The sequence below is a fragment of the Podarcis raffonei genome, chromosome 1, assembly GCF_027172205.1.
Source record: "Podarcis raffonei isolate rPodRaf1 chromosome 1, rPodRaf1.pri, whole genome shotgun sequence".
NCBI classification, from domain to species: Eukaryota; Metazoa; Chordata; class Lepidosauria; order Squamata; family Lacertidae; genus Podarcis; species Podarcis raffonei.
The window spans coordinates 48,098,160-48,111,337 of NC_070602.1; the positions used below are offsets into that span (position 1 = coordinate 48,098,160).

The 13,178-nt window shown below is 41.1% G+C and overlaps 1 protein-coding gene across 8 annotated transcripts in view; it reads right to left on the reverse strand.

The window, feature by feature from the left end:
• Positions 1-13,178, reverse strand: part of RAD51B (RAD51 paralog B) — a 293,246-nt gene that overhangs the window by 171,306 nt on the left and 108,762 nt on the right. Inside the window, exon 9 of one of the 8 annotated variants that reach the window (XM_053385253.1) lies at positions 7,912-8,051. The exons of the other annotated variants lie outside the window; for them this stretch is intronic. Within the exon in view, the coding sequence (XP_053241228.1) occupies positions 7,927-8,051 (125 nt within the window). The 3' untranslated portion in view covers positions 7,912-7,926. Of the gene's footprint in view, positions 1-7,911; positions 8,052-13,178 lie in introns of those variants that run through there. 8 annotated transcript variants of the gene reach the window in all.

Here is a 13,178-nt window from a genome sequence, read left to right on the forward strand (position 1 = left end):
AGAAGAAAAAACAAGGCAATGTGAGTTTTATGTAAATCCTCAAATATATATTTTAACCCCCCAGAAACCAAAAGCTTCTCAGGCTCTACTGGCAATAATGCAAATCCAGATGTGTGCATGTCTTTAAAGACCCATACTTGTTTCCTACTTGTTCAGTCATTTGCTCATTAAAAAATCCTAACAGCAGCTAACTCTGCCATTCAAACACAAAAATAGTATTACCGTCCTATCTCACACTCAACACATACACCCACCCACACATACCCCCCCACAGGCGTTTATGTATAAGTAAGAAATATTTTTATTCAGGAGGTAACACTGCAAGCTTGGCAGGAGACACAAGAGTTCAAGAGTAACAGGTCAGGAGTACAGGAATCAGGCGAGATGTTCAGAAATGGATGAAAGCAGCGAAGATCTCCCAACAGTTTCCACATCACGCCCACCAAGCTTTTAAAGACAACATGTAGTACTCATGAGTCTTGCTTTGTGGGAATGCTGGGATTGCAAATACCAGCTCCTCTGCTATGGGTCTGCTTCCTGTGGGGGCAGTTCTAAGCAACAATACCATAACCTCCTGTTGAGACTCCCCATTGGGCACTGTCTCCTCCTGAGTTACCTCCTCCCTCAGTTGCCCACAACCCTCTCCAGCCTCAGCTAAAACTATCCGCTCTGCTGCATTCATCCCAGGGATAATTCCTCCTGTGGTCACTGCTGTGGGTACACAATATGACAGTCTGTCTCCAGGGATTTCCTTATGGCGGGGTTATTGTTTCCAGCCTTCATGTCATATTTGCAGATACCTTTGTACAGTGGTACCTCTAGATACGAACGGGATCCGTTCCAAAGCCCCATTCGCATCTAGAGGTAAATGTAACTAGCAACGGCACGTCTGCGCATGCGCACGTCACTTTTCACCGCTTCTGCGCATGACATCATTTTGAGCGTCTGCGCATGCGCAAGTGGCGAAACTTGGAAGTAACGCGTTCCATTACTTCCGGGTTGCCGAGGAGCGCAACTCAAACGCGCTCAACCCGAAGCATATTTAACCCGAGGTATGACTGTAATGGTTGGTCTGCCAACAGGCCTAGTGCCTGAAGCCAGCTCCCTGTACAGCACATCTTTGGGGATTCTGTCATCTGTGTACATGACCAAGCCAGTGTAGACGTCCCTGAGACAGAAGTGTGAATATGTTGGGAATGAGGGCTTGGGACAGCACATCTTTGTGCCATGTGATGCCCAAAATCTTCCTGATGCAGTGCCTACGGAAGGCATTGAAGGCATCGCTCCCGGTGGGTGTAAGTTTCCCACAACTCACTTCCGTAAAACAAACACCACCAAAATTAACACATCTAGCTAAGCAATGGCTCTCCAATGATTACAAATATTTTAGTTCAAAAATCACCTGCCTTTTAGCCAATTAATTAAATGTATTAACAAACTTAAAAGATGTATGTTTTGCATTTTTACAAAACTTCAACCTAAGTGCCTTTTGAGAATATATGAGATAGCTCTTGTATATTCATTTGTGCAAGAAAGGTGTGAAAATAAACAAATCACCTGAGGAGTTGTAATTAATTAATTAATTACAATTAATTAATTGTTGATTGCCAGCCTTGGGACTGCGGCAGACATTTCGTCTACTACCAAGGTCCCAAAGAAAATTGTCTCCTATGGCAACAGTAAGGCCTGAAATGAAAGCTCATATAGGAACATGCAGTAAAGGGGGGAGGGATTATTCTTTTCCCCATGGTTCTGACAAAATATGCCCCCTATGAAAAAATAATAAATACCTCTATGAATATTTTTTTCTATTATTATTAAGAAAAACTTCAAGTGATTCAGGGAAGGCCATCATTATTTTTTCATTCTCCCCCGAGCAGCCACATTGGAATAAAATGCTTACCCAGGAAATAAGCAAAGGTACTCTTAATTCAGCAAATCAAAATTTGCCCTCACTGATTAAACCTGATGTTTTACTTGATTCTTCTATAAAAAACTTGTATCCTGGGTTAAATAACAACAGCTAGATCATACCAGCAAACTCATGGATTTATTTATTTTTTAAAGAAAGTTTTACTGGAAATGATACTCTGGACTGTCACATAAAGTAAAATGGTGAACATTTAATGACTGTGATGGCTGCTGGAATGCTGGAAAACACTTCCGCACCATGAATAATCACAGATGCTTATTGAGCACAATGAAAAATATCCCCACTTTCCCTTATCTACATAAGAAAAATGATAGAGAGGAGCAAAGAGAGGAGCAACTCAAGAGGAAGAAAGATCCATTATTCTATAAACTGGCACCCAGCCTAAAGGAAGCTGAAATGACTACTTCACTGTGAGCTGTTCTTTGCAGAGGCAGTTATTTCTGAAAGAATCTAAGTTGCCCTAGATAGTTTTGACAGATGACAGGAAACTAAATCCAAATGAGATGGCAGTTACAAAGAGATAAACACGAGAGCCACTGTTGGACAATTATTGGACTCTCCATTCAGAGACAGCAAGATCCCAGAGGATGCAATTGGCAGGGGGAATATCAAAGCGGCAGGATGAGCTGGGAAGGTCTCCCAGAGATTCGCAACCTGATTTGAAAGAATTTGGACTCTTGCCCACAAAAGCTCATGCCACACTGAGCTAGTTAGTCTTTGAGGTGCCAAAGAGTGCTTCATCCCAAGAAGGGGGTCACTTGTATCCCTTCCTTCTGCTACAAAAGAACTCCACTAGCTCCTTCTCCAGCAGCACAAAACTTGAGCCATCAGAAAGGGCAGGAATAGAAGAGACTGATAGCAAGAGTGTTTCACTCTCATGTTCTACTTCAACTTATGTACTTTGAACTAATGTTGGAAATTCATTAGCAGACTGTGGAAGCCATTTCAGAGTGAAATACATAGGAGTACACAAATTCACAATGCATAAACCACGAAATGCCACTGAGCATACTTAAGCCTTTGGGCGCAGGTAGAGCAGTTATCCAGATCCTAGTCAAAAGATTACTTCTGCAGGTTAGTTTGCCTCTCTTTAGATGCTAGGTGACAGCATATCCTACCATCTGCTGGGCCATTCTCCATGGAGAAAGCCTTTTTAACAATGGAAAATCAAATGGTAGTCAGGAACTAGTAACTACTGTAAGAAGAAATTGTGTGTGTGCTTCAAGATACAATCCTAAATACACTTATTAAAAATAAGCCTCATTTAATTATCTAATTACTACTTTTAAGTAAGTGAGCATAGGCTTTCACTGTTAAAATAAAGCTTTCACTTTTGAAAAAGCTCTTTAGAGCAATTCTCACTCTCCTGGTGTACCAAGATTTGCTCTATATAAAGCAAATCAACAAATGTATTGTAGTAGTAAAAGCAACTGAAACAAACTTTAAGTACCTACTTAAAATGTTTTCTTGTGGGCAAGCCTATCTAGATACATAAATACTTGCATGTTTTGATTTCTTCACTGTTAATTTTAATTGTTTTTAATGATAATTTTAATATTTATTGTAAACGCCTCAGAGGTTTTATTACAATTACGGTAAGTGGTATGTCAATTTTGGTTAAACCCAGGGCTTTTTTGCTAGATAAAAGGGGTGCTGGAACTTGTTGACCTTTTTTTAGGTCAACCCAATGAAAGCTGTTGAGCTTTTCTTAGGGGAGCTTTTCTTCTTCGCCCTCTCGCCCCACCCATGGCCACTGCACAGCACCAATCGCCGTGCTGCCCACAGCCGCCCACAGTGCGATGTACAGAGGCGCCAGAACTCAGTTCCGGCTGAAAAAAAGCCCTGGTTATCTTTAGTTTCCACAACCTTACAGAATCAGAAAAAAATTAACCCAAGGTGGTAAGATAACTAGCTACACAGTCGATCCAGATCACCTGCTCAAAGCAAAATCCAACTGCATTTTAGCCATACAGAACTGGTACCACATTGTGTTTAATACTTAGGAGCAGGGTGAGATGGCCTCTGTTCATATCTTGTCCCTGCTAGGAACACAAGGGGCAGCCTTAGATCCCACCTCCAGTGATGATTACTAAAGCTCCCCTTCCGTCAATGTGAATAACAAAATTAAACAAAATAGGGGTTCTGACATTATAAGGCTCATATTGCTTATAAAATGGTACCCGTTAAGCAAATAAATTGATACTTGTCATACGTGTTCTATGGGATGACAAATGAGCCAAATTCCAAACTGATCCATTATAAACTGCAACAGGTACAGACGTTTAAAAAGTGCTGAAGACCCTTTTTATTCTGATTTTTTATATAATCATATCACATATTTCTTTTCAATTTTGATGAAAATTACTGCATGCGCAATTTAAATGTTGAAGTGAGAATTCTGCCAGGACTCCAATATATGCAGAGGGAGCCACCTAGTGGATGCTATGTGCAATGCCTAATCCCTTACTTACAGAATATGACAATGCGGTGCAGTGATTAGTTCAGTGGTTCACCAAACTGTTGGGGCCAGTGAGTACACTGGGATACTTGAGAAACGGATGTGAGCCCTGCCTCCCAACCCCACAACCACATGCACTCACATGCACCACAACAACCACACCCACTCACTGGAATAATATGCACACACATTTAACAAAACCTAGTATTTGAATAAACTTCTCTGTAAAAAACAGAAAAATTCAATTCCCAACAAGCCTGCTTTAGTGGTATCTCATGTTGGCACAAGTTCTATAAAACCAGGAAAATGCAAGCTAAGGCTGATGATCAGTAATCATTTTGTGCTCGGTCAAAAATTATGCTTGCTCTCAACTTGTACCTCCCATGTTTATTCAGGCCCAAGTCCACATGGTGAGGATGATGTCCCTGAGACCAGTAAATATGACCCACATTGCCTTATATGAAGGAGCTAGGCCTTACTGTACTATAACATGAACTGACCCATTACCAGTAGCTTAAACTAGTGGGGATTTTAATCATTGAAAATGAAGCAGAGCTGTCTGCACATGACCATCTCTGTCATCAGTGATATCATAGGCTCTATTCAAAGAGGTATGCATTGAACTTGGACCATCACATTCCAAGACGGCATCCCAAATCACTGATGTATGGAGAAAGAGTTGCCTTTTCCCTGGCAACACAACAGAAGTTCAACTGATCATGAGCTGGAGGGGAGGAATTCAAGCTGGATGGCACTGCACAAAGGAAAGAAAGTCACACCCAGATTCATATACTTTGGACAGTCTTTTCTAGCTTAAGAGGTGGTCTGCACCTTCAGGAAAATTGTGTGCTGGAAGCAGGAGCAACCAGTGCTTTGGGGCTGTGCCACGCAGCTGTCCTACTGACACAGTGCCAGCGCCATTTATCTGGATCGCAAAAGGTGCCAGCAATGTGTAGGCACATTGGTGGGAGTGTAGAATGGACTCCGCCAGTTCACCTGCACAGGCCCAGCATCAACACTGCCCTGCTCCATTCCAGTAAGCATTTGAGATGCCAGTGTCAGGAGGGCCGCACGGCTCCACTGTGCACCTGGGAGGGGGCGTGATATCAGAATACTACCCAACTTATAAAAAGAAACCTATTTCTCCCTGCATAAAGAAAACCAGGGGATCAGGGAACAGGCTGGACTAGAATCCTGATCTGTTAGCGCTCTGCAGGAATGTTTTTTTTCTTAATTAGGTGACGGTGTGACATTCTTCTTTTCTCTTTCTTGCTTTTGGAAGTAACAGTAACAATGTCAATCTACAGCATGGAGACTCCTTAGGAAGACGAGGGAAGAACTGGAAAAATGTGTTCTCCTCCTCCAGTTTGAAGCACATTTCTAATCCATAAAAGGAAGACACATACCAGTACAACAAGTCATTTCCCTCTTCCCCTCTTCTTGTGAAAACTTACTGTAGTCCTTTGCAAGACCATGAGGATAAGCCCTGTCTTAGGCAGGGCTCAAGCTGTTTAGTTCTCTTTAGATCAAAGCTAACCCTCTAAATTATGCACAGACGGTAACAGCAGAGAAACAGTGCGAGGACTGGAGCAGTAGTGCAATGTGCTCTCAGGGATTTAACACTATCTGCAGCCTCTAAGCAGTTGCCAAGGGCAGTCTGAAGTTATGCTCATTCTGCTTTACAGATCAAAACTTTTGGGGAGGGGTTGGTTTGGGGGAGGGGAAGTTGCTTAAAATATTTTTAATAGTCTCAAAAACGGGATGTTGAGCTTTCCTGCACATACCCATTATATTCTGTGAACTTACCCTTCATTCTCTCACACCCAGCTCATGTCACAGCTTGCAATTAACTGATACTACATAGCTCAAGTGCATTGAAGCTTACATTACAATCCTCCTTTCTTTATAGTCTCCCCTCAGACTATAATGTTATGACAGGCAGATTTCTGAATTAGCAGGGAATGGGTGAATTCCTTTCTGTAAATATTAAAACCTCATAGCTGTACTCATAGATGTGCTCCTGCAGATTTCAGCAACAGATGTACCCAGCAGAATTACAAATGGATAGGTAAGCAAAATGTTCTGGCAATAGAAAAGGAAATTTTGCAAGGAAGGCTTACAGATCTGGCTGGTTTAAGCACAGCAGGGAAAAAACAGTTTTACTTTTACAAAGCAGGACAGAACTTAATATGTTAAAAACACCCAGGCTCTGCTTTGTATAATAAAACCCTTGGTGTGTTTTAAAAACATCTGCAATTCTATGCATAGCTATAATTCTTTTTTCTTCTTTTTTATTATCCCAAGTATTCATGCTCAGTAAGATGTGCATACGTATTGTGTTGTATTCTGAAATCACGCTTCAATAGTCATCTTCCGCTAACCTGGCCCAGTCTTACTGTTTCATTTTATTGCACCAGGCACATGACTCTGTGATTCAGAGTTGTGGAGGGGGAAAACAAAGGAGTGTAAAGTCCCTGTAGTAAGGAGGAGCCTGACTGGAAAAGAAAATTTATTCAGTTTGAACATAAAGATCCTGGTAATAACTAACAATGGGAGGAACATGCAGAAAAATACATGGCCATTACTTTGCGGTCTGGGCAAATTACTGTGTTCCGTAAAACTTGCCCGAGATTGGCAAAGTTCCTGCAAGTCTGAATTTCAAAGATCAGACAAGGGTCTTTGTTTATTAATGTTGCTGGACTGGTTTTGGGGTGTGTGTGTGTGTGTGTGTGTGTAAGGCAAGTGTACAGAGAATATTCAGACTGAAACACAAACATTCACCCAAGTTCCTGTTCACTGAAATTTCTAGAGTGGCTTATGGAAATATTACCAGCTGCGTCTCTTGCTACAAGCTGGTACTGTGTATAAGCTTCACTGAAATTAAATAGTTTGCTCATAATTTGTATCCGTAACCTGATCTTTTTTTCTCTCTTTTTTTAAAGACTCAATCCTAATTATATGCCAAGAGAAGATAAACTGTTCCATCTGTCCAGGATAGCTGTTTGAGACAACAGAGCATATCTAATGCACCACATTTCTTCGGTAATCTAATTAGTAGTTTTTGAATTGGATTCAGACTTTGACTTTGGAGTCCTTCACATACAGCTTGAATTCTGATGAAATTCTACAGCTCTTTAGGCCCAATTCATACAATCAGTATGGGCAAGCACTGAAATAGCATAGGAAGCTGCCTTACAGCATTTGCCCAATTCAGCATTAGCTACATGGATTGGCAGTGGCTTTCCTAGATTTCAGAGGTGTCTTCCAGTCCTATCTGGAGAGGCCAAGGACTGAACCTGGGACCTTCTACATGTGAAACAGAAGCTCTCCCACTGAGCTACAGCCTTTCCCTTAAAGTGGAAGAGATGTGAAGAAAGACATAGGAGAAAGGAATGGTGGAAGAGAGATGTGAGCTCTCCCCACCAAGACGCAGATAGCCTGCCATGTGAGCCAAGACCTGCACAGTACTGGCCAGTTGTGAAAAAGCTCCTGTTCTGATTACTGCTTACACATACACCATTCTTTTAAGAGCACATTATCTACTCGCATGGGACGTTACCTGCACGAGGGAGGGGAGGACCAGGGCTTTTCTTCCTTTGCACTGTTTTAGCACTAGCCTCCAGTAAATGTATGAAGCGGGCTCTGTCATTTCCCAGAAATCTGTATATGGGAAATAACACCCTTTAGAGAGGTTTTCAAGACTTGTATCAATTAAGCACATTTCTGGCACTTTCTTAATGGCATACTTTCCCTGGAGTCAAAAGCTGCTCCAAAATCTGAGGTCATCTGTTTAATATAAAAGCATAGGTTATGGAACAACAATTTCAGGTTTCATCAGCCAAGTCCCCGTGGCTTTGAAGAAAAAACAACCTAATAAATTTGCTGTCTTATGAACAAGATAAATTAATTATTATGCTCCTTTTAAAACGGTTTCAAATTTCATCCAGGATTTTCCTCTATTGCTCCTATTTTTATTTTAAATCCATCACTGCTCATTAAGTTTTCAACTTTCTTGTTTGACTTTGTTGCTTGCTGTTCTTGCCTACCAAACATCTGGAGTGGATTTTGTCAGCTGGGTTTAAAGGAAGAACTGTAAATGATGCAATAACTTTAAAAATTAAAGTTATTTATAGCAAGACTGAAGCCAGAATTGTGTTTTAAATGGTTGAAGTTTCAGTTGGTGGGTCTCTAGGAATGTGTAGTGCATGGTCTTTTGCTGCTGTTTTCTTAAGAATTCCCTGGGTGGGATTATGTAATTCCCCATCTTCTATAGGAACCCTTTCGTTCTGCACGTCCTGTGCCTGAAGCAATTTTACTATATCAATATGTGAAATGTTTTCTGTTGGATTTTTTTTTCCTTGTAAGACAAGTCCAGGAATACATTTTGGATTTAATTCCCAACTCTGCCAATTCCATACATTCATGGATTTAATTCCCAACTCTGCTTTTAAACAAGCATTTTACGCTGTGTAATTTTAGCTCTACTAATTAGATGATGCAGGACTCTTGGATAAGCTGCCCATCAAAATGCTGATGGAGCCTAACCCTTTATATTTTATCTGAAACTAGGTCTTGTGATCTTGGTGCTGTACTCATTGTATGCTTGGCTACAATGACAGATTATTGGATATAGACAAATTTATGGAAGCTAAATGCAAACATAAAAGAAGTAAAGATGGTTGCCATGCCTTGTAACTGGAAGAGAGGTGAAGAGGTACCTACTATGGGTGAGTCTGAGTGCCCCCTGATCACTGAGGTTCACAGACTGGATCCAGCACTACGTCTGAAACATGGTAAAGATTGCTTTTCAGCAACTTCAGAGTTATAAGGCTTTTAACCGTTTCTTCCTGATTCAGGTCTTATGACTGCCATGTATGCCTTTTAAACACCAAATTAAAATGCTCTAATGGAGCATTGGTACACAGCTGCAGCTAGGGAAGAAAGCTATGACTCATCATCACCTGACGGTTCCTGGAAGGCTATCACCAGAGTGCATGGGGGACTGCGTTTATCCATGCGATAAAACATCTTTTATCTATTATGCACAAACCAGGTTGAGCTCTGCAAGCCTCAAATCAAATTTTGGGGGTGGGGAGCTGATTCAAGTACAAACAGGACAAAAAGACTGCCTTGCTGAATCAGAACAAGGACCTATTAAGTACAGTGGTACCTCGGGTTACATACGCTTCAGGTTACACACGCTTCAGGTTACACACTCCGCTAACCCAGAAATAGTGCTTCAGGTTAAGAACTTTGCTTCAGGATAAGAACAGAAATCGGGCTCTGGGGGCGCGGCAGCAGCAGGAGGCCCCATTAGCTAAAGTGGAGCTTCAGGTTAAGCACAGTTTCAGGTTAAGAACGGACTTCCAGAATGAATTAAGTACTTAACCCGAGGTACCACTGTACAGCATATTCTTATTCCAGCAGGACTTTTTTCTTCTTTTCATTCTTTTTTATTTAAACTTTTAACTTAAACATGTTCAAAACAATACAAGAATGAAGCAGCACAAATCAGCAACCGTGCAATATAGTACTACCCAAGAGGATAATGTGAACAAATCACAGACAAGTAATCACAATGAAAGGAAGTAGGAAGTGTCCTGACCTGTGTATCGGCAATCGGTTGGGGAATACAGCAAGCATACCTGCATTCATACCATAACAATATACAGAATGAATATAACTACAAAGACTTCCAAATAAAATCATATTTCAGTGGAATGTGCCAACCATGTGTTTGCTTTGTCATATATGTCATGAAGAGCCACCAGGTGGCCTGTCCTTCAACAGGTTCCTTGGCAGCTTATAAAAAGTTAGTATTAACAGCTTTCATAGCATGCACACTAATTAAATCAAATCTCAAGTTTCACTTCTGTTTTTCATAACACTGTTTTAAGTAGCAGTTACAGGACCATGTTCAATACAGGGACAAACTTGTAGAAGGAACAATGGGTAATTCATTAATTGGCAGTGTTGAGGCTACAGCATGTTCTAAGAAGAGTTGCAACCTGCTTCCATCTTTTTCAGTCCAAAAAAGCTGAAACCATTGACAGATGCCTTGAATAATGTGGGAGCACCACCTTCTCTACTGAAGGCCAAGCTGTCTAGAGAGTGACTCCATGAACTCCAAAAACATTTGGACTTAATTCCTTCTTGTCACACATCTCTACATTCTTAATGGCGTGTTTCTAGGTATGCATATGTAAGACTTATTTGAAATGTGATCGTCCTCCTAGATATCCAGTGTATCTATAGACCTTCAATTACTGTTAATTGTTAATTACTGTTTTTCCATCTAATGCATCAGCATAAATCCCTACTAACATTAAAGCAGTTGAATTGTAGGGGAAAACAAATTATAGATACTGGGTGGCTGTACAGTGCTGCAGCAAAATGAAATCCAATACCCCATCCATTAGCAGAAACAGAGTGTTGTCAGTTTAGACTACTCAAAGTGATAACCAAAACCAGATATTTATTACCACTCCAATGCATTTAATCTCATGAAACTAATTCCAGTGGATTTGTGGCTACAAAGGCTGTCTAATCATTTATGACTTGTTTAAAACTTTCTAGCAAAATTGGATATTTGATAAATTATGAATCTTTTAGAGCATACCCCCAATGATGCACAGAGGCTATTGCTATCATCAAAAGAAACTTGCAATTGATTTGAAGATTTTGTGCCTATAACAATGAAGAGAAAAACTCAGCAACTGTCAAAATGTGATTATTCCCTCAAGTACCTATAAGTTTCTAACATGCTGGAACACATTATGCTTGAGATGCTTGTTTAAAGAACTGATCACAACCAAGCAAATGCTCAGTTCTTTGTGCTCAGCACTTTCGTTAAACTTAGTACATGTTACCGTAGCTCAGGGATGTAGAATTCAAGTGTGAACAATTTTTTTACTAACACATGAGGGTTGTGCCACTACTTTTACCAAAGAAAAGTCTTTTTCTTTCAGTTTTTTTATTTCTTTAAACCATTCTGTTAGTCCCCTTTTCTCTCAGCACCCCACAACATAATTTATCTTCTTTCTGCATACCCTGCCTCCTTTTCTCACTGCACCTTACAGTGTGCATGCTCTCCCTCGCTGCTTTTTGCAGTAATGGGGAAATGCACTAGAATGTATGGCATAACAACTTATTGATACAGTGCTATGTAGCCTCCCCGTAAACAAATCACAATGGATGCTCAATAGAGTTGAAGTCTTTTAACCTTGCTGCAAACTTTTTGCAAACAAATCAGGATGAATACTCAATCAGGTCACTGCAAGTGACATTTTTATACAACCCTCCCCCTAACCGAAAGAAAGGGTGTGTGTTACCCATGTCTTTTTTATAGTTTGCTTATCCACAGGTCTCTCTACAGCTGCATTCATATTATTCCCCTCTTTTTCTCCTTCCTTTTGTTTATTTCATTCTCTCTCTCTCTCTCTCTCTCTCTCTCTCTGTTTCTTTCCCTTCCTTCCACACACCCCCAATCTCCACTCTTGCTGGAGTTCAACAGCACCAGCACACTCTACTAGCGAGTCATACAATGAGGCAGTGTGTCTTGGGTTCAGCTGACCATTTCAGTGATCTGCTGCCTGATTTTCACAGCAGGGACAGAAGAGAGCTTAAAGATAATAAATGCCTAGTTTCCTCCCTATCCAGTAAGACTAGAGTATGTTTCTGGATGTAAAATAAGAAAGCAGTTCTGGTTTCACTTTGCCATGTTATGAACTGCACGGGGCTTATATGGAAGGAAGGATAGCACAGAAACACTACCACCACCACCATTAATACTACTACTTCTACTAATATGCTGCAATTAAGGGGTGGTTTTTTGTTGGTTTCTTTGGCTGGTGATATGTGCACCACTGCCACAGCCTCTCATCTTGCTTAGCTCAGCTCCAAGGCACAAAAACTCATCCAATGTGGTGTAGTGTGGTGTGAGCCAGTGTGGTGTAGTGGTTAAGAGCGGTAGTCTCGTAATCTGGGGAACCGGGTTCGCGTCTCCGCTCCTCCACATGCAGCTGCTGGGTGATCTTGGGCCAGTCACACTTCTTTGAAGTCTCTCAGCCCCACTCACCTCACAGAGTGTTTGTTGTGGGGGAGGAAGGGAAAGGAGAATGTTAGCCGCTTTGAGACTCCTTCGGGCAGTGATAAAGCGGGATATCAAATCCAAACTCTTCTTCTTCAATGCAGGGTCCTCACAGAAAGGACGAAAAAGCTACTAAAGTGGAAACAGCAGAAGCTATACATTGACCTGAACACAGAAGTTCAAGAAGCAATTTGTCCCAAACTAACTCTAGTCTATTGAACAGCCCAAATTCCTGTGCCAAAGCGAGCCTTGTTGAATTCAGTGAATCACTGAGGTTCACTTATCAAAGCGCTAAAAGAGATGTGTAGCTATAATATCACCATGTAAAGCTCTTGAGACGAAAAGAGAATGATTTATAGGCCCTGGCAGTGCTTTTTTTTCTGGGGGTACTCAAGTGTACGCAGAACCAGCAATTTTTCCTAGAAGAAAAGCGCTGGTTAAATGTGTGGCACTAACTGTAACAACTTCATGTGAGTACAGGCGCCTTTTTCCTAGAGGAAAAGCACTGGGCCCAGGAGAGAGGCAAACTGTAAAGCTAGCATCCCTTCAGCCTTCACAAGGGCACCTTTATTGCGTAAATTACTACATCTCTATGTTGCAATGACATTCCAGGAAAAGGTAAATTGTCACTCCACTTGCGTATGACCAAAGTCTTTATCCCACATGAAAGAAAAGAAAATTGAACACAGTCTAAAACT